General features: G+C 40.6%; 2 protein-coding genes across 2 annotated transcripts in view; one reads left to right on the top strand and one right to left on the bottom strand.

Moving 5' to 3' along the window:
• LOC133445599 (general transcription factor IIF subunit 2-like) overlaps positions 1-21,122 on the top strand; it is a gene marked incomplete at its 5' end in the record, with an annotated part of 58,916 nt that overhangs the window by 19,881 nt on the left and 17,913 nt on the right. The window lies entirely within an intron of this gene.
• kctd4 (potassium channel tetramerization domain containing 4) lies at positions 3,318-5,061 on the bottom strand. Its single transcript, XM_061724525.1, has one exon. It carries the CDS (start codon positions 4,846-4,848, stop codon positions 4,072-4,074), a length of 777 nt encoding a protein of 258 aa, XP_061580509.1. The 5' UTR covers positions 4,849-5,061; the 3' UTR covers positions 3,318-4,071.

The following is a 21,122-nucleotide window of genomic DNA, read 5'->3' as shown; positions in this document are numbered from 1 at the left end:
CCATGATGCTTAGCATCATCGTCATGCTGCCGCACACGACTTCTTATAAGCTTTAGGTGGTGGTCGGCCACCCACCCTAACTGCATCATTATGGCATTATTATTGTTATGTCTTGGTAAAATTGTTAACTTAGTGGCGAGTGGGCTGAAATCATGATGCTCCCTCTACCATACTTCCCTGCTGGCTTGGTGTTTTGATGTTGGTGAACTGTTCCCCTCCTTTTTGTACTATACAAAGTGCTGGGTGTTCTTCCTGAAAACTCAATTTATGTTTCAGCTGTCAACAAAGCATTTTCTCAGTAGCTGTGTGGATTGCCAAGGTACTCTTTTAAATAAACTTCAGGCAGTAGCTTCTTCCTTGGTGTTCATGCTTGGACACCATGACTTACGAGATAGTTGTAGTGATGTCTTCAGGCCTTTAGCTCTTAGTCGTGGGTTCTTCTTTATCTCATTGTGGATTCTGTGTCTTGACCTGGGTCACTTCTAAGTAGCTAGAGTACTAAACTGTGATGCTTCCTATGAAGAACAGTCGGTTAATCACAAAGAGTTTGGAAACTCTTTCTTGCCTCATTAAATGATAGATAGTGCCGCCAACGTCCATTCGTTTGTGAAGTCCCATTTTTAAGGCCTTGCATCATCCTTATCTGGATCTTTTAGCTGTGATAATATTTGGGCAAAAATTTGAGGTGGAGTGTAATCTTTGCAAACCGACGAGATTAATCTTTGCTAGAATTGTACTCATTGAAATGTGGAATTATTTCACTAGCACAATAATCATAGGAGAATTTTTTGACTTTATTTAATGTCAGATGTTAATGAGCCAGTGTCTGGAAGTGCTTCATGGTACTGCATTTACTTTAAGGCTTTCCACATATTTATACAATCAGACTGAAGGCAAATGTTTCCTGTTTGTGACATTACTTACAAGATATGCTACCATGGTAACCCAGAAAAATGGAAAGGAATCGTATCGCATTAGGAAGAAGTGTGTTTTCTTACGTGTTCTTTAAGCTGTTAAATATTGTATTTGACCACAAATCAATTTTTTTCTTAACCTAAACAAGAAATTTGATTGTTAAAACAAACTTCTTCTGAAACCCAGTTTAGTTTTACTTAATGAGGCCCAATAAGAATTATTAAAAGGAAAAAAAAGGCCACATTTTATTTAAAAAAACAAAAAAAAAAGTATTTCTGCTGCAGTTCTGGGGCTCAAACCTCAACTTCTTGAGAAGATGGTGTGTGACATAATCATCCAAAATCCCTCCTGTTGAAGAAAAACCTATTAGACGCTCTTTTATATGTTCTTTCCAACTAGGTGAATATCTGAACTGAAACTGAGTGTCTAAGTTATCAAGAATAAGACTTGAGAGATGAGCCAGATTTCAGTAGATTGAATTAAGCTATTACATGCAAAAGGGGCAGAACATACATGAGGCATCTCGTTGCAGAATGATAATGAAATAAAGAAAGCATAATTCTTTTAAGGTTTACGATTCTGGTGGACAAAATATTGTTAAGGTCGATGTTAATCTTTTTGGGACAGACTATCTGTATAGATGGATGGATGGATCGATCGATACATAGATTACTTTATTCATCCCCAAGGGGACATTTTGTTGTCATAGCAGTCCGGTATGAATACAATTTTAGTCCAATAGAATAAATACTGAGGACTACATTTCTGCCGCTCTCAGCACTTTTAGTTTAATCAAGTGGCCGAGGCTAAATTTTCCATCACAGCTCCATCCCAAAGGCTGACCCAGAAGCCTGACGTGAATCAATACTGGCTGCTTAGAGCAATGTGGCTTGAAGGTTGCATTTTAAGAAGTGACAACGTACCTCCAAAAAAATGAAATATTCATCCATATCAGTTTTATTAAGTTTGAGCATTCCTGTGTCATCTTATAGCAGCCTGGGATCTCATAGGAGAGTTGGACTAATACCATTGATGATGACACAGATCAGACTGCAGTGCTGAAAGATAAAAAGAGATCCCCCTTGAGGGAGAAGGACGGCATTTTTCTCACGAATTGACCCACTTTTAAAATGCCAAACATCTTTAATAAAACTGGAAGGGCTCAGGCTTCTGCAGGTGAAGCTGCTGCATGTTGGAGGAAGAAAATCTGCACAGCTTATTGCATCACTTCTTTTGTGATGCGAAGGTCAAAGCAGAACATGTTTTCTATTAAAGTACGAGTTAACAATGTGGGACAAATGTTGCGTCATGACTGGGAGACTTTTGAAAAACCGTTTGAAAATGTGTCGGACAAGCTGAAGGCTGTTTTAACAGATTCCTTCTCATAAATGGGAAATATAAAGAAGATTATTGCAATACACTTAACATACAGATAGATGGTGAGAATTCAAATTACTCATTGAATTTGAACATTTGAAAGTGGACTATTCTTTGCACTTACGTCCTCAAAACAGGATCATATCAACAGATGTTGCAGTTTATATATTGTTGAGAAGTCTCTCAAGTAGATTCTTCAAGTAAGCCTTGTAAAAAAAAAAAAAAACCCACACACACTCACAAAACAAGAAAATTAAATTATTAGCTGCTTTTAATTGCTTGTGTTAGGGCTGTGCGATTTTGGACAAAAATAAAATCCTGATTCTTTTTTTTTTTTTTTTTTCTCTCTGAAAACCCAATTTTCGATTTTTTTTTGGTAAAACTACAAAAGACAATGGAATAAATTGTTTCAAGTATTTTATCTTTATTTTTAAAGAAAAAATAGCAAACAAATTTCCCTATTGGGAATGAAGTGCAATTGAAAGATACTGTAAATCCTCCATGAGTTTAGTAAAGTGACAACATTTACAATTTTCTTGACCAAACAAAGATGACTAGACGAGCTCTGTCTGTAATGCAGCCAGCTGCAAAAAAGGAAAATCGATTTTCCGATTTTCCTTTTGTTAACATCGTCTTGATTAATAAATCTGATTTAGATTTAAAATCGATTAATCGCACAGCCCTAGTTTGTGTAATGACTGCAATACAATGCTATGATTTACTTTTGGTACTTTTTTGTGACTCTTTTTTTCTTGCATGATCAAGATATAAAAGACAGTGTTTAACATGTGGAACATGTTTACATGAACTGTTAGTGAGGACCAGGTCAGTGTAGACTCTAGAGCTTCTGTCATAAGACATTACAGTGTTAATCACCAGTGTGGTTCAGGTGGCAACAGGTGGTACAAACCATGGGTTTGCTCAGCTGGAGTGGTTGTTATGATTGTTATTGGATTGTCCAGGCCTTTTCAAAGACACATCAAACCACAAGTTTAAAGGTCACTTTTATTTGTAAAATATTCACATTTAAAAGTAATAGGCATTGTTGTGGCACTGGCTTCACAGAGGATCACAGCACTAACAAACACACTTTTTTTTCCTCAGTGCACATGCATCATGCAAGATTCAAAGCCCTTACAATAATCACAGTTTTTTATGACTTATCTGAACTGTTGAATGTGTTTGTGTGTCTGTCCAAATCAACCTTAATGAGGGCTGCTTTTTCTTCCAGACTCCAGAGACGGTAATAAACTAAACAAAAAGCTATTAAACCAGCTAAACACAGCACGCACAGTGTACAGCAGTGCACGCACATACGCACGCACACACAGACGGTAGTAAAAGCTGAATGGCACAACAGCGTACATCACGGCTGCTTGTGAAGGCTTTTGCAGCCATTAATGAAGCAGAAACAAATCCACTGGAGCAGATGTTCAGTATTATCAATGGAAAGATTCACTGTTTGCTTGTCTCTTTGTGACACTTTCCTGTTTAACAATCTGGATCTTTCTGCATTTTAGGAACACAAAGCTGTGCAATGGTTGATCTCAAAATGCTGCTCTGCTGAAAACAATCTCCCATAACTTTGTAAGTCACCCCTGTGCAGTTAAGATATAAACATTGTCCCGTGAGAGAGTGCAACCATCACTTCTGCTCTACCAAATTACACAACACACCATTGGACAAGACTTTCAAACCAATACCTTACATTAGTAGGATGGACCGTGAATCGAGCACACTTTTCCCCTCTCTACTTCCCCCTCTCTCTTTCAATTCATCTTATTTGACAAAGTGCAGGGCTTCAGCTGCCACCACAGAGCCTTTGCTGCTGTCGAGGCTGGTGACCAACTTGTAGCCCGATTTCAGCGCGAGCATCACTGTTTCTAGTTTCAGACAGTCGAGAGTGCACAGGAACGTGCTGTCCTCCTTCAGGACGAGCCGCGAGCCCGGCTCCGACTTGATGAAGTGGCGGAACTGGATCACGTTTGACGACACCACGAATTCCTCCGGAAAGCCGTCCAAGCGGCTCTTGGAGATCTGCACCAGACGCCCTTTGACTTTGTCGATGAAGGAGGCGTCGCTGCAGTACACCTTCAGACCCTGTGACCTTTCGTGGCTGTCCGTCACCTCCAGAAATGCGGGCTCTCGCTGAGCCGCCCTCTGACTTTCCCACTCCACCACGGCTTCCACCAGTTCGCTCAGGCGGTAAAAATCGGCCTCCTTCCGCAGGAGCCCCGCCTCCCGGAAGTCGTCCGGCAGCTGCAACTCTCCAGTTCGGAGGAAGTTGAGCACGTGGCGAAAAACTGGACCATCTCTATCGATGAAGGGGTTGCCCATGGAGTCGGTGTGCTGAACAGGCTTCTTGCCGCTGGCCAGCTCTTCCAGGAGGGACCCCAGATGCTTGGAAAGGGTGGTCCGGTGAGCAGTGTACAGGAACCCCCCTACGTTAAGGGTGATGGTACCTGAGGAGGGCTTCTTGAAGCTCTTGCTGGGCTGCAGCAGGTCCGGGTTGATGTGCCTCAGTTCACTCTCCATCCTTCTGAGGTTCCATTCCATTCCCCAGCCGCCTCCTCAGCGCTGGCGTCTGGAACCCCTTCTTGTCTTCTCGTTTGGACGTGGACCAGCGGTGCGACTGGGAAGGCGAGAAGCTGTTGTCAGCTGCTGTATAGCGAGAGCAAATGTGTTTTGAGGGTGTGTGTTGGTGGATGGGAGAGGAGCTACAGAGAAGTGGCAGCTGAAAGCAGACTGGCTTTCTGTGCTGCTCCGTGTCTTTTCTCTCCCTCTATTTCTATCCCTCTCTCTCTCTCTTTAAGAGTGGGTGTGCGGACAGCGTCACATACAGGGAGGAGAAAGAGGGAATATGTGAGCAAACAACAGAAGAGTGTGGACTCTTGCAGCTCTTTCTTTTTCCTTCGCACCCTCTAATAATCTTTTGCAAACAGAAAGTGTAGAGCTCACAGGTGTATGTACACTCACACAAACCATCCTTTCACCAGTTGGAAGGTAAGCTGCATGTGCGCCTACAATCATTTCTTCAATGATGAAGTAATCATCATTGATTTCTTCAATGATGAAGAAATCATTGTAGAAAATCATTGTGATCTCAAAGTATCAGACTTGTCTGACTGATTAAAAAAAAAAACTGCTTCTTGCAGCCAAGCCGCACAACACATACAGTAAGCTGGACTCATAGAAATGTGACAGTTTTATGACAGGTTTCCTCTAAGTTACGACTGCATGAAAAATGCTTCTGTCCTTACTTTGTCAATTAAATAAATAAATAAATAAAAGAAACGGGGAATGCATTTAAGTAAATAGCCTATTTGGTTTCTTGAAAAGTAACAAGCTGCCGTGTCTGTCTTGGCAACTGTTGCCTGTGCATTGATTAAGTGTGTGTGCGGGCTCTGAGCTCCCTTTTAGTGAAATTGGGAATTTGCGCTGAATACTTGTCTGGTCATGAAATGCGGGTTTTCAATGAATACCCCCCCTCCCTTTAGAGGTGCCACAGAAGATTGGAGGCTCGCTACAAACAGCTCTTTCCACCGCTCTGTCCGCATGTCGTATGTCCCACTACTACTGCAAAAATCACACTTCATATCAAACACCTGGAATTCACAGGGGGTCCAGGAATTTGTTAGGGTGACGTTTGTGACTGAAATTTAATGGGGAGGGGGGGGGCAAAACCAGACAAATATGAGTCTGTTGCTGTGTTTTAGCACAATATGTGGTTGTAGTCGATCTAGAACAGGGGTCGGCAACCCGCGGCTCTAGAGCCGCATGCGGCTCTTTAGCACAGCCCTAGTGGCTCCTGGAGCTTTTTCAAAAATGTTTCACTTTTTTCCCCTTTTTCTTCTTTTTTGCTTCTTTTTTCTTCCTTTTTTTCTCTTTCTTTTTTCTTTTTTTCCTTCTTTCTTTTCTCTTTTTTTCTCTTTTTTTCCTTTTTTTCTTTCTTTTCTTGTTTTTTTTGCTTTTTTCTTCTTTTTTTCCTTTTTTTCCCTTTTTTCTTTTTTTCTCTGTCTTTATTTTCTCTTTTTCTATTTTTTCTCTTTTTCCTTTTTTTTTCTTTCTTTTCTTGTTTTTTTTTCATCTTTCTTTCCTTTTTTCCACTTTTTTTTCTTCCTTTTTCCTTTCCTTTTTAATCTCGACATTTCGACTTTTTTCTCAACATTTCGACTTTTTTCTCGACATTTCCACTTTTTTCTCAACATTTGAACTTTTTTCTCGAGATTGTACTTCAACATTAATCTCAACATTTTGACTTTTTTCTCTAAATTTTGACTTTTTTCTCCACATTTTGACTTTTTTTCGACATTTCTCCTTTCACCATTTGTCTTCATTCTAAGGCTGATACAAGACCTTTCATTTTTTACGGCTCCAGACATATTCGTTTTTTTGGGGTTTTGGTCCAATATGGCTCTTTCAACATTTTGGGTTTCCGACCCCTGATCTAGAAATATAGTAAATGATCGCTACTGGATCAGTTGTTCGGTTTAGTGGTGCTAAAGCTGGAGCTGCTGTCCATGAAAACTGGTGTGTTTTGTCATTAGAGACTGCAAAACTAAGAATCAATGTGTGTACTAGCTACATGGGATGGCTACTTCAGCTGCCGATATCTTCAATCTATAATCCAGTCCGCCCCCAACCTTTTAGTCAATATGTTCTTTTCTCATGAGGGGCACACGTGTCATATGTCTTTGTTACCATCTTTTAGAAAATTAAAAAAATCATTAAAAAAAGGAGGTGCGTAGCTGTGTGCTCCAGTGTTAAACATTGTGCTAGGAACTATATTACGTCTCACAAAAACACCCACACATATTGATAATGTGCTCATGTAGATAGCCACATGTCGAATCTGTGATTATGCTGGATTCTGAGACCGAAGGCTATTCTGCTGCAGACATTTTTTAACCTAGTTTAAATGTATGTATTAACCAGGGAGGAAATACCTGCCAATTCGCATAATCTATTAGCACTTGCACACCAGCCTGGCAGTGACACAATACCTGGATTGTTGCAGTTTTTGTCACTGCAGCGACCAGAGGCAGCTTGCTTATGAGGATGTTTATATCCATGGCTCCCATACTCTGCCCGGAGGCAGGCTGTTCAAACAACACTATCAGGCTCCTGGAAGAACAGAGCCCATTACATTCTTCGGTGAGGGAAAATAAATGTTCTTCTCAGTTTCTTTAAGTCCAGTGTGGTTGCTTCAACTGTCTTGTTAAATCTGACCAAAATTACGTTATATTGTTTATCTCAAGCCTTAAAAAGCACGTGCACTGCAACAACAGCCCCACTAGAAATAAGCTTAATATTCCATAAATCTAGTCAGAATTGTCTTATTTTAAGCTAAAGTATCTTTGACAATGGGGTAAGAAAAAAATTACTAGAATTCTTAACACTAGTACGATAGTTCCAAAAAAATCAGCTAATATTCTTGAAACATGGCTTTTTACTTTCTTAGATATTAAGTTTTGCAGTCCAGGAGTCATTCAGTCTGGCATTTTTTGTCTAAAACAATCACAGTAATTAACTAATGCTGTTTTTAAATGTCTTCAAACATTTCACATGCACAACACCTTTTGGCAAAGAGGTAAAAAAATGAATATGAAAGAGCAAGAGAAGATTTGTTTTATTTTTTCTTAATTAACTAGTGTGATACAGTTGAGCAGAGTCAATCTCTCAGTATTATTCTGCGTAGAAATAAAATGAACCAGCCCTTATGGATTGCTTACTAATCTTAAATTAAACACGGCGCAACAGGTGTGCAAGTGTGATGCAACAGGTTAGCAGCCACTTACCCCTCCGAGCGCTTGTGATAAACGGAGGTGGACTGAGTGGGCCGTGACTGAAGATTCACTTGAACTAGAGCACTCATTTCAAACATGTGACTGCTGTGTAAATTGATGTGGGTTATTGAAATGCCACTCTTCTGGGCTCTTCTGGATGTGTGTTTATCCGGATCCCGGTATGAGAGCTCTGTGTCTCTCTCCAGTGTGTGTGTGTGTGTGTTTTTTTTCCTTTCAGTCATAGGTGATTAGTTGTATCATCTTTAACGACACTCCCGAAAATTGGAATTGCAAACAAGGACAGGATGCAGCAGGGAGGATTATGGGAAGTTTGACCTGCTTTCTTCCTCCTGTTCATTAAAACTGTCTCTTTGAGAGATGATGATTGTCTTCAAAGTCTGGAAATCTGTTGAATCTCTTTTCACATGCTGACAGCTTTGGACGTTCGGTATTAAATTTCCCAAAATGCTACAGGCAAGGACTCTCCTACCTTGTTAAACATAGTGAATTATTCATCATGCTGCTCTAAGAGCTTGTCGTTTAACATGGAGTCACTGACTGCTGTGAAGCTGGCATGGCAACCACTTAAAATAGGGTCTTGAATGTGATCAGTGCTGTCAATCTCTTTCTTCGTTCATTATAGAAATTTATGGGCTGTATAGAGTCTGCATATGAGCCAAGTTAATCTGAACAGAGAAATCAACATTTCACAACATGTCAATGTTATTCACCTAGTGCAACCCAAAATGTTGAAAGAGCCGTATTGGACCAAAAACACAAAAAAGTAATATGTAATATAGTAAAATAGTAATATGTCTGGAGCCGCAAAAAATTAAAAGTCTTGTATCAGCTTTAGAATGAAGGCAGCACATGCTGCATGTTTCTATATTAGTTATAACTGGGGGAAGATTTTTTTTTCATTATGCACTTCGAGAAAAAAGTGGAAATGTCGAGAAAAAAGTGGAAATGTCGAGGAAAAAGTTGAAATGTCAAGAAAAATGTCGAAATTGCGAGAAAAAAGTCAAAATATCGAGATTAATGTACAACTACAATCTCGAGAAAAAAGTCAAAATATCGAGGAAAAAGTCGAAATGTCGAGAAAAAAGTTGAAATGTTGAGGAAAAAAATCAAAATCTCGAGAAAAAAGTCGAAATATCGAGAAAAAAGTCAAAATTTTGAGAAAAAAGTCAAAATGTCGCGATTAAAAAGGAAAGGAAAAAGCAAGAAAAAAAAGAGAAAAAAAGGCAAAAAAGGAAAAAAAGGTGAAAAAAGAAAAAAAAGAAGAAAAAAAAGAGAAATAAAAGAAGAAAAAAAGGAAAAAAAAGGTCAAACATTTTTTAAAAAGCTCCAGGAGCCACTAGGGCGGCACTAAAGAGCCGCATGCGGCTCTGGAGCCGCGGGTTGCCGACCCCTGACCTAGTGACATTAAGCAATTCTTACCAAGCCTTATCAACATAGTAACGATGGTAAATATTATTATGGGCATTATTATTGTGGGTGTCTCGGCAATCATACCCACACAAGCCCTCCTTGGGTTTACTGTGGGTCAGTGTGAGCGAGGCAAACCCTCATAAACCCTAGATAACACCCATGTGGTTCTTATGTGGGTTAGCATCAGTACCACCCACAGCAGCTTTGTCCTTTTGGCCAACTACCTGTAAACAACTCAGAGGCCCCATGTGAGTCACAGGGTCCACAGAAACTGTAGTATATTGGACCTCTGCATAGGGCTTCTCTGGTTTTCCAATGTTACCGCCACATCGGGGATTTTTGTAGGCCCACATTTGCCTTGTATTTTCACCAAGACCCCACAACATCTATTGCCGATGTCCAAGTACCAGACACTCCACGTTTAGTCCCTGATAGGGGTGTAACAATATATCGTGCCACGAAATTTCGCGATACAAAAACGTCACGATACGTGTCGTGGAGGTGACAGTGTATCGCGATATTGGGTTATTAATATTAATCTATTGTGTTGACTAGTAACGCGCATCAGACCGCGGTCCAAAATCTTACTCCGTTCAGGAGAAACTAGTCCCGTTTTGAGCTCTGAACCTTTACTTATGTAAGTCTGGTGTAGAGTTAAGCCTTACCTTATTAAATTAAACCTTTTTCGGGTCGTGAGTAGGATAAACACGGAGACAACTTCTGCTGAGTTCCAGTGTACTTTAATGTCCCTCAACAGTGTAGGATTTTAGAACATCAACACAGCACCTAGTGCTGTATCACTCCGCCCAATCTAAAACATACTAAGCACTACAGATAAACTGACTAGTGTCATTATAGTCCCTGATTTACATCAAAATATAAAGAATATATTTATAAAATAATGAACCCTGAATTACCAAAATAACCTTCTTAACAAAAATACATCTCCTCTTACACTTATAAGGTGAGCAGGAATCAATCTTTTTTATGATGTGAAAATATATATTTATTTACTTTTATTTATTTAATTTTAGTTGTTAAATTTCTGGAAAAGAAAAAAGTCAAATCATACATGAGAGAAACTATTCAGTTTGTGGCAAAATATGTTTACTTGTATGAAACTGAAGATGCATAATGCAAACCTGAGATTTACTTTTAGTTCAGTTTGTGGAAAATGGTTGGCCTGGCTTTCTCTTTAAAACTTAAACAGTTATAAAAAATTACAAACTGTAACAATAGGGAAACGCACAGCATATTTTGTGTCTTTCAAATAAAAGACATTTTTTTCCAGTCATATGTTCTTCATTCAAGGTTGTTAAAAAAATACTGCTATAATATCGTATCGTATCGTGAGATTAGTGTATCGTTACACCCTAGTCCCTGATGATTCTGATTGAAACCTACCAGACATTAGGTACTTGGTGATGATATTACAATATGTTTATAAGCTAAAAGCACAATATGAATGTCATCACCTGGGAAAAAAACCTTCCCCACGGTAATATTCACAGCAGGGTTGCAATATAAAGATATCAGGTGGTCTCTGAGACACTCTGATTCTCTACCCTCCTCTAAACTAATTCAGATCTCTACATTTTCTGTGCATATTTAAAAAAACAGTAATGCACCATTATCAAACAAATCCATGACTTCTACTTGTCTGTAGATATAAACCAGTGAAGACGAACCGTGGTTAAATTGCCCAGCAGCCCTTTCAGTGTTAGTGGGACATGAAAGCCTGTTTGCTGCATACGGATGTTGCTGATCCACTATGAAGTCAAACGTGTAGGTGGAATACAGTCACAAAGGTTGGAAAACCGCTTTAAAGTTAACGAATGGAATCATTACATTTCCTTAATGAGGCAGCCGCTGGGCTTGGGAGATATGAGCTGTAATGGAAAATTATATTTGGATCCCCCACCCCACTGACTGTGTGTGTGTGTGTGTGTGTGTGTGTGTGTGTGTGTGTGTGTGTGTGTGTGTGTGTGTGTGTGTGTGTGTGTGTGTGTGTGTGTGTGTGTGTGTGTGTGTGTGTGTGTGTGTGTGTGTGTGTGTGTGTGTGTGTGTGTGTGTGTGTGTGTGTGTGTGTGTGTGTGTGTGTGTGTGTGTGTGTGGTCAAATGTACCATTTCTTTTTATTGTCATTATTTCATGAATAAAGTCCCGGGAATGTTTAGAGAGCATAAGCATACAGATCTGTGAAGATTAATGAGCTTCATTCTGACGATGCACAGAGACACAGACGTGCACCTGTGTTAATTATACAGTTGCAAGAAAAAGTCACAGTGGAAGAATAAAGCTGATAACACACAAGCAATTATAATTTATCACGTGTTTGTTTTAAAACACCCAGGAAAAAAGGAAGTGGTTTGTTTGAGTTAATAAGTGGATTAATCTTCTCAAACACTGCAGGCAAGTGCTTACAGTATCTCTGGATCAGAACTGAACTTAAAAAAAAATAAAAGAAATATATTTAATTTTATTTTTAAACAACTGCTTCAGCTCAGACACTTTATAGGATGTCTGGGGTGACTGGTTCTCCTCAGGTCCTTTCACAGCTTCTCTCTATGGGCTTTTCTATCACTGAGCCATTCTTTGGTGGATTTACTTTCAAAACCTTCTAAGCTTCAGCTGGCAGGAAGCCACCCCGAACCACCCTGTCATCATCCATGTAGGTAAACTTTAAAACTAATTTTCCTTTCATGACATAAGTGATCCGAGCGGTGAGGCAGTGAGTCGGGCCCCGGGTTCCCTCTGCCATACCTCACTGTTGAGACAATGAATGATGTTGGTAAACTCTACCTCTTTGTGCCATACATTATGCTGCCGAAAAGTAAGTTTCTGTAATTAATCATCAAAACTGGCTGAAAATCCTCAGGCCAGATTTTCATTTCCACTGTTGTTGTTTCTGTACAAATTGATCAGGGGAAACCACACAGTGCATTATTTGCATTGCACTGTTTTAGCACTTTAACGAGACCATAGCAGCAGGCATTGTGTGCACAACAGAAGATTTTTATTACACCATTATCATCATCTTATCAGATCTAAACCTCATCTACTTTAAAACCAGGGTACTTTTATTATCTGCCCTGTTCAGACTTGGAAAGGACTTAGCAGTAAATGATTAGCTGGAAATACAATTATCATTCATTAAATTGTTTACTCAGGCTAATTAATCAAAAGTGTAATATGAAGCCGTAATTGCACCTCTTATCTTTCGATGTTCATTTATTCGTGTTTTGATTGCTTCATTACAACTAAAGGGTGCAGAGGAATTTGAATGCCACTTGAGCCAAAGATTAAACGGGTGAAGGAATCCTTCATCAGGGTAATGATCCAAGGAACACGAGATCCCTGATGAAAGAAAATTTCATCTACAAGAAATCAATGTGTTGGGAAAACCTTCCCAGAGCTAAATCCAATGTGTTGATGTTCTGCGATGGATGAACTGAAGCTTGCAGGCTGACCCAAGAGGAAAAAGTTCCCCCGAGCTGTTTACAGAAGCAGACACATTCAGTCCAGAGGTTGGTCTGTAAACTGAAAGACATGTGATCTCAGCATAAAACCACAGCTTTACTGCCTTCATTTTCAATTGCATATCAACTGATTTACAATTTAAAGCCTAACAATCTTCCATCAGTCGCACATTTTGCCTGACAAATGTGCTCATGTGCCATCTGTCCTTAAAATAAATGCCATTTAAGTTGGCATTTAATTCTCCAATTAATTGACATTTATGCATTTTTTTTAAATGCAGTGTGCACCTTCAGATACTTGGCAGGGCCGCTGTATAGTGTGGTTTTACCAATATTCATATCATAGGATCAGCATTTAGGCCAGTTTTTATGTTCTTTTAATTTATTCCTCTGGATGACAGCTTGACTCGCAGTAGTTGACTATAGTAGTTTGAAGAAAAAAACTGAAGTATTAAAGACCCAAACTACTTGCAGAATCTAAAAACCAATTAGTGTAGTCCGTTAGTGTGTATTTTCTCTGAGGATGTAGTGCTTAGAGTTTTTTGGGGCAACCATAAACACGAATATATTGGAGAGGGGCGGTTATGTTAGATAAAGGAGAACTTTTTAATGTGGAGCAAAACTGACATCATAGAGGGATGATGACAAACAAAATCATATTTACCTGCAGAGACTTCAATATTTCAGCCTCTAATGCTACTCTTTCATTACACATGTTAAATGCTGCAATTCATTCCTCTCTTTATTGTCACGATAATTTTAGTTTTCTTGTTCCAGCTGACCATGGTGTTTCCTCCTCCTTCCCTATCGCGTCTCGTAGCCAAAGCAGTCCTTTAACATGTTATTTGTATTAATAATTTAGACATTTTTTTCTACACAGGCCAGGATGGACAACCCAGATAATGGCAGCAGAGTGGCTTTCAAGTTTTTCACTTATTCTTAAACCCACTTTTATTTCATTGCAAACCATTTAAACACAAGGCAATTCATGTTTTGTCTTTTTTTGTCAATTTTGTTTCATCATCCATTTTTACGTTTTAGTCCCGAAACAGATGGGATTGTAAAGCTTTTACCACTTTGTAATGTTGCCATTCCCCCTCACAATACTTCAATTGCTGTAAAACACCACAGAAGAAGCAGAAAAGGACAAAGCAGAGGTGGTAATTTCATTAAGTGGCTCGATTGTTACATCATTGTTGGAGAAGAGTGACGTGGCAGAGGAATGAAGACATCAGTAATAAATGTTTTGAGAAGGAATGTCAAACCTCCCTTTGGATTTTATGAACTTGCCTGAAAGTAAAAAACTATAATATAGAAACTTTCCCCCTTAGAATTAAAATATTTTGTTGATCAACCTCAGGGACTCAGTCAGCTGCCTAATCGGCCAAGAATTTACAAGGACTTCTCAACTTTAGCGTCCAAAACAAAGTGAAACATCAAATACGTGGCATCTTTCACAGCTTCACAGCAGTGGAAAACCCCAGAGTTGTGCAGCTGAGGAAGATTGTGTAGCTGCTATTTTAAAATCCCCAAACTAAAAGGGTTTTTTATTTGAGGAGACAAGACTTTGAGATACAACAACCAAATTGTGGTTAAATCACGAGGAGAGTAAAGATTCACACGTCTGAGATGAAGGGATGGAGTAACAAAGAGGAGCTGATGAGACAAAACATGAAATATCCGGGTCCTATTTCCAGTAATGAAAATAAGTCTAATAAAGGCTGGATCTTCTTTTTTTATGGTTTTGCATTTTTCTTTTTACTTGCCTAACTTTTCTGATCGTGGGTCGTTATGACAGTCAGTCATGTGTTTCTGAGAAGAAACTAAAGTCAAATACAAGTAAAAAAGTATATTTGATCTCAATTTGAAAAGTTTCCAAGCAAAAGTCTATGAAAATCAAGCCACTTTTATCATCCCTGCAACATCCGGGCAGCAAGCATGGATTTGTGTCCTTAAACATCTGTCTTCATGTCATCGTTTCACCCGCAGTTGGCTGCAGAAAAACGACGTTTCTGCATTTTCATTGCACATTTGTCTTCTTTCCTTCCTCTTGATGTTTGTGGATTTCTTCCCAGTCTTTTGCGTGCTCTTTATAAATCCATCCCCAAACTGTTGCTAAGAGCTACTTGGCTTTACAACCAGAAGGTCACACCAGGCTTCAAATGAATCTCGGTTAAGTCTGGAGGCAAAAATATTGTTTTAGAGAAGCCATGATACAAAAAAGAGAACCAAGGGTCATATGACCAGCCTGAGGCTCAGTCACATCGTCCAGTTATGCAATGGGTTACATCTTGTTTGTAAGGAAAAAAAGGAATAAGATGACTTTTGATCGATGCTGAATGAACCTGTGTCTTGTAAATCTTGGAGAAAAGAAAAATAGAAGCGCTGTAAGCAGCAATAGACTCTACAGTACCAAAGAGCAGTGTCGGTGTTTGGACCTGATCAAGGTCTTTGTTCAATTTCTAAGTATTACTTAGACTCTGTGGATTTTATGTGTTGGAGACTGAAACATAAATGAGGACTGACAGTTGGAGACGGTGATGGTGGATGGAGGCCTTGTGGGCGGGCGAGCTGTTTGTTGTTTTAACATTAGGGAGGTCAGGGCTTTGAGGAAAAGGCTTCGAAACAGATGGAGGTAGGAGATGAGCTTGAGGGGGTGGATGCCTGACCTCCTCACACTCGCATTTGTCTCTCTGCTTCTGCTCTCCTCGCTCTTGAAGAAGCGTAATGGCTTTAGATGTTTTTTCTTCTTAAATAGCTTTTTCATTTACTAACTTATTCACATGTTCTTGATTTTTTTTTTTTTTATTATTAATAAAACAGCCTTTTTATGGTGTAAATCAAAAAGGAGTTTGTTTTGGAATTGTTTTAGTATAGTCTCCTGATCTCTTAAGAGCTGAATCAGCTCTCATTAATTAATGACATCCCTGACTAACTCTGCTCTTCTTTGTTTTATTTTAAGAGGAGTTGCGAAGGAGCCAAACTGCTCGTTATGAAATAATCTGCAATATTCCCTGCCAATGTGACGTTTGTGCATGAGTTGCTGGTGTAGACTCTGTCCTCAAAGGTTTGAATCGAAGCAGCTGGACTTCCTTTTCTTGGATCAATAAAGACCAAGGACAGGAAGTTCACATGCCTTAATTCAAGCCTTTAAAGGTGAGTCTTTGCTCCTCTCTTGTTACTTGTCTTGCCCTCTGCTAAAGCCGGGTCTCTAAAGTGTTGATGTATTTGAAGTGACCTGTCTGTTATAAAGAACAAGTCCTGCTGATGTCCTTCCAAAATGAAACAAGAGTGGGTGAAAGAGTGGGTTAAAAGCAGAGCTTTTTTAAGAGAACATGTTCCCTTTTATACAGATTTTCTAAGCGTGAAAGAGTGAGAGACACATTAACAGAGAAAAATGCAAATAGTTGCATGAGAAGTACCTTTTTATTCAGTAAATCCATTTTAAATTAGAAGAAAACGAAGCATCAGTGACGCAAAAACCCACAGCGTATTCACAGACCGTGTTTTAAAAAAGAAATGGGGAAAAAAAATGTCCAGATCAAATGATGAATGCCACTTTACAAAAATGAATCATGGAAAGGCCTTAAGGTTTCGTTCTGTTATTCAACTCAAACCTAAAGACCTGGTTAGTGGAAATAATGTTCCACTTGTAAGGTTTCCCATCTCCACAAACCAACTCTGTTTTTAGTTGCACTTAAACTATTTCCATTGATAAATAATAGATTTTTCATGAATACAGCAACAATATAAATTCCTTTTAGGATTAATTAAGTGCAACGCAGATCTAATAACTGAGTGGACAGTGTGATACATGAAATCTATTGATGGATTTAAATGTCTTTCACTTTAAAATGTTGAAGGTAACGAGGATCTGAATGCTGCCGCAGAAATGTTCCTGTATCCTCTCACGGATATTTGCTTTGACGCAATCTTGTCCTTCAAGCAAATATGTGTGTCTGTGAGAAGCAGGCAAACTAAAGGCCTCATTTTTTAAGCATGTGAGTTTTTTTACACTTCGAGCAAGCCAGTCGCTGCCAGTGGAGTGAGACTGTTTTAAATAACAACTTAAATCGGAGAGAATTGTACATCGGGCAAGAGCTGCATCCTCCCCTGGGCCTAATGGAGTCCCATACCGACTTTATAAGAACGCACCAGACGTATTACGTTTTCTTTGGAGGCTGATGAAGGTGGTGTGGCAGAAACAAGCAATTCCAGCTGCGTGGCGGAGGGCAGGATGTATCCTAATCCCCAAGAAAAAGTATTCTGCCGACATCAGCCAGTTTCGCCAAATCAGCCTCCTGAACGTTGAGGGCAAAATCTTCTTCAGTGTAGTGGCTCACAGGTTGGCGGTCTACCTGGAAAAGAACCACTACATTAATACCACGGTGCAGAAGGCAGGGATCCCAGGCTTCTCCGGCTGCTTGGAGCACACAAACGTGATATGGCATCAAATCCAGGCCGCCAAAAAGGAGGGAAGAGATCTACATGTCGTGTTCCTGGACCTCGCCAATGCCTTTGGGTCAGTTCCTCACAATCTCCTCTGAACGGCATTCGACTATTTCAGAAGCAGAAGCAATCACCGGCCTCGTCAAATCCTACTTCCAAGACGTGCAGCTATGCCAGACAACTGATGAGTATAACACCGCATGGCAACGGCTGGAAATAGGGATAATGGCAGGATGCACCATCTCGCCTCTAGCCTTCACAATGGCTATGGAGGTCATCATCCGAGCCTCCCGGTGGGTAGTAGGAGGACAGAAGCTCAAACCTGGTCTTCGTCTCCCTCCCATCAGAGCTTATATGGATGAAATGACCATACTTACCACTACTAAAGCATGTGCCAGACGACTGCTGAACAAGCTGCAGGAGAACATCCAGTGGGCCCGGATGGAAATAAAGCCGAGCAAGTCCAGGAGCATTTCAGTTGTCATGGGGAAGTTGTCAGAACACCGGTTCTACGTCGGCGAGGAACTCATACCAACAGTGTCAGAGAAGCCAGTCAAGAGTCTTGGACGTTGGTACAATGCCACCCTCAGCGACACAGAACAAGTGGACCACCTTAGGCTGGACACCATAAGTGGCCTTGAGAGTATAAATAAGTCCATGCTCCCAGGCAGGCTGAAGCTTTGGTGCCTCCAGTTTGGGCTGTTACCCAGGCTGATGTGGCCTCTTACCATCTACGAGGTCCCAATCTCAAAGGTTGAAAAACTGGAGGGATTGGTCAGCTCATTTGCCAAAAAATGCCAGATGCTTTAGCAAAATCGGGCTGTACGGAAGAGGAATTCTGGAACTTCCTGTTTCCAGCCTTGCAGAGGACTTCAAATGTTCCAAAGTAAGGTTGGAAATGACACTGTCGGAATCCCGTGAGCCTTGTGTAGCCCAAACAGCTCCTACCCTGGTGACCGGAAGGAAATGGACCCCAACTGCAGCTACTCAGCAGGCAAAGTCAGATCTCAGGCACAGAGACATTGTTCGCCTAGTGCAACAAGGGAGAGGAGGCCCTGGCCTGGGAGAGAGTAGGCCAACCTGGCAGAGGGCAGCTCCAGCTCAGCGCCGACGTCTGGTCGTCGGCACTTAGCGTCGGCAAGAGCAGGCAACAAGGTGTGCAAAGGCTGTCTCACAAGGCAAGGACAGTGGATGAGATGGGAGGGACTTGAGAGGAGAAGGTTCTCTTGGAGGGAGCTGTTGGGCATGGAAGCATTTCACCCCAGCTTCATCTTACCTGCAACGTATGATGTCCTGCCTTCCCCCTCTAACCTCAACCAATGGTACGGAGAAGACCCTACATGCCCCCTCTGTCCATCTCCCGCAAACCTCAAACACATTCTGGTTGGCTGCAAGACAAGCCTGTCACAAGGCTGTTACACCTGGCGGCACAACCACGTCCTCAAGTGCCTGGCAGCTACTCTGGATAAGAAATGGACAAAGATCAATGACCTTCCCCCTCCATCATTCCATCCTACATCTGCAAGAGATTTCATCTGAGAAGGAGCAAAGCCAGCCAAGGTTCACACATCGGACATCGGCCAGCTCGGAGGGGCACAAAACTGGAAGTTGGTAGCAGATCTGAACCACAGGCTATGCTTCCCACCTGAGATTGCCAAAACAATCCTCAGACCAGACCTTGTGCTCTGGTCCTCCTCACTTCACACAGTCTATATCATAGAGCTCACTGTTCCCTGGGAGGCTGCTGTTGAGGAGGCCTTCGAACGCAAGAGTCTTAAGTACAGCGAGCTTGCAGCTGATGCGGAGCAACGTGGTTGGAAAGCCAAGATTTGCCCAGTGGAAGTTGGCTGCAGAGGCTTCTTGGGCAAGTCTACCATCAGGCTGCTTAAGGACTTGGGGATTCGAGGCCAAGCCCAATGCCAGACCATAAAAGCCCTCTCAGGTGCAGCAGAAGAAGCAAGTCGGTGGCTCTGGGTGAAGAGGCGAGACTCCTCCTGGGCCCCAAAGTAATGACACAGGGTTGAAAGCAGAGGGGGGCACACCTGGGACACCAGGTGTTGCCGATGAGCCCTCTGGAGGTGTTGTGGGCCTATCATCGAAACACCGGGGAAAGAGGGTGCCCACCTGATGACCCCACTGAGGCTTACAACCCCCACCCCCACCCCTCCTCACACACCATCACAAGCCCCTCCGATGGATGCACCATCACCACTCATGTCTCACCGTATATGTTTACTTAAGGGATCGTTTCACCTAGTCCTAAAACAGAACTGACTGGTCGACTGCCCTTATTGCACATAAAATGTTGAAACAAAATAAAAAAATGTCAATGTTATGGTATCAGTCTCTGTTCAGTCCAGACGATGCACCCACTTCGAATCTAAAACATAACCAAAACATGAACAACTTAAGAAGGTCTGAAAATATGAATGCAGCCTCTGACCTCATGTTCTGCTAAACTCAGCACTTCTGTTGACACTTAAGATTTAACTGTATTTATAAAGGATTTAATTAATAATTGTGTTTTCAGAAAGTTTCTGTGAGTTGCAAACCCCTGTAGTTTTTGAATTGGTAGGAATTTTAGGCAAACAAGTTACAGGACTGATCCTCAGCCCTGACTTGGGATGGCAGTGATATTAGGATCAGATATTGCTCCTAATATTCACAAAATACAGTATGTGAGTCAGTTATTGGTAGATTAAACCAATCCATGAATTGATCTGTTCGTTTTAAATTTGCTCCGGACATATGCATACATTTTTCTTCTGTGTCTGTTCAGTTCCAGCTGCAACATTTTATTGAATCTGTAAGTTAGATATTATTTTGTACAGAAGATTAGGGCCACTGAAGAAAAAAAATGTAATTCGAAGAAAAAAGTCTGAATTCTGTCTTTTTTCAGAAACCTAGAACAAAAAAAGACTTTAGTCTCAAAACTCTAGTTTTTTTTTTCTTCGGTGGCCCTAATCCTCTATTCCATAATTTTGAATTTGAATGCTGGTTCACATTACTTTTGATTTATTAGTTTTACAACTAAATAGTCATATACTTCATATTTGTTTATAAAGTCTTAACCCTGTCGATATGTCCATACCTTTTATTTTCTTCTTCTATTAATCACTCCCTGCTCAGCAATGTACATAAAGCAGCAATTTAAATAAAATAATGATTTTAATGTTTTAATAATTTTAGTGTGAATCGATTTTGCTAGTTGTACGTCTTCTGCGTTTGAATGTAACTTTGACTCCAACATCACGGCTGCATCATCTGTTCCACCTGATGCAGGTCTGATATTCCCTTTCCAAAGAATGACTCCATTCACATGAGTAGTTTTCACTATTACCTCATAGAGGTTATCTTTATCTGTGTGAGAGTAATGCAGCCCTAAAAAAATTCTGAATGATAAGTGCGTAGGAGAATTGGAATATTGAATTTCTATTGAAGGTGTCGACCACCAACACTGATGTAGTATGCAATAGTTTCATATTGAAGTCAATGTGCAGGAATTTACTGTTCGTCTCAAGTGTTCCTCCCACACACAGCCGCCTTGAGCTACATTTGGCTGGGGTCAGTTTTCTCTCTTTCGTTGGTTTGTTCCATATTTAAAAAAAAAAACAAACATTTCTTTCCTACATTAAGGTGTCCATTAGAGCCTTGGGAAGAGGAAACGGGAAAAATGTGAATGGCAT

This window comes from Cololabis saira, chromosome 6 (assembly GCF_033807715.1).
Source record: "Cololabis saira isolate AMF1-May2022 chromosome 6, fColSai1.1, whole genome shotgun sequence".
Classification (NCBI taxonomy): domain Eukaryota; kingdom Metazoa; phylum Chordata; class Actinopteri; order Beloniformes; family Belonidae; genus Cololabis; species Cololabis saira.
This window is presented reverse-complemented; position numbering and strand designations above follow the sequence as displayed.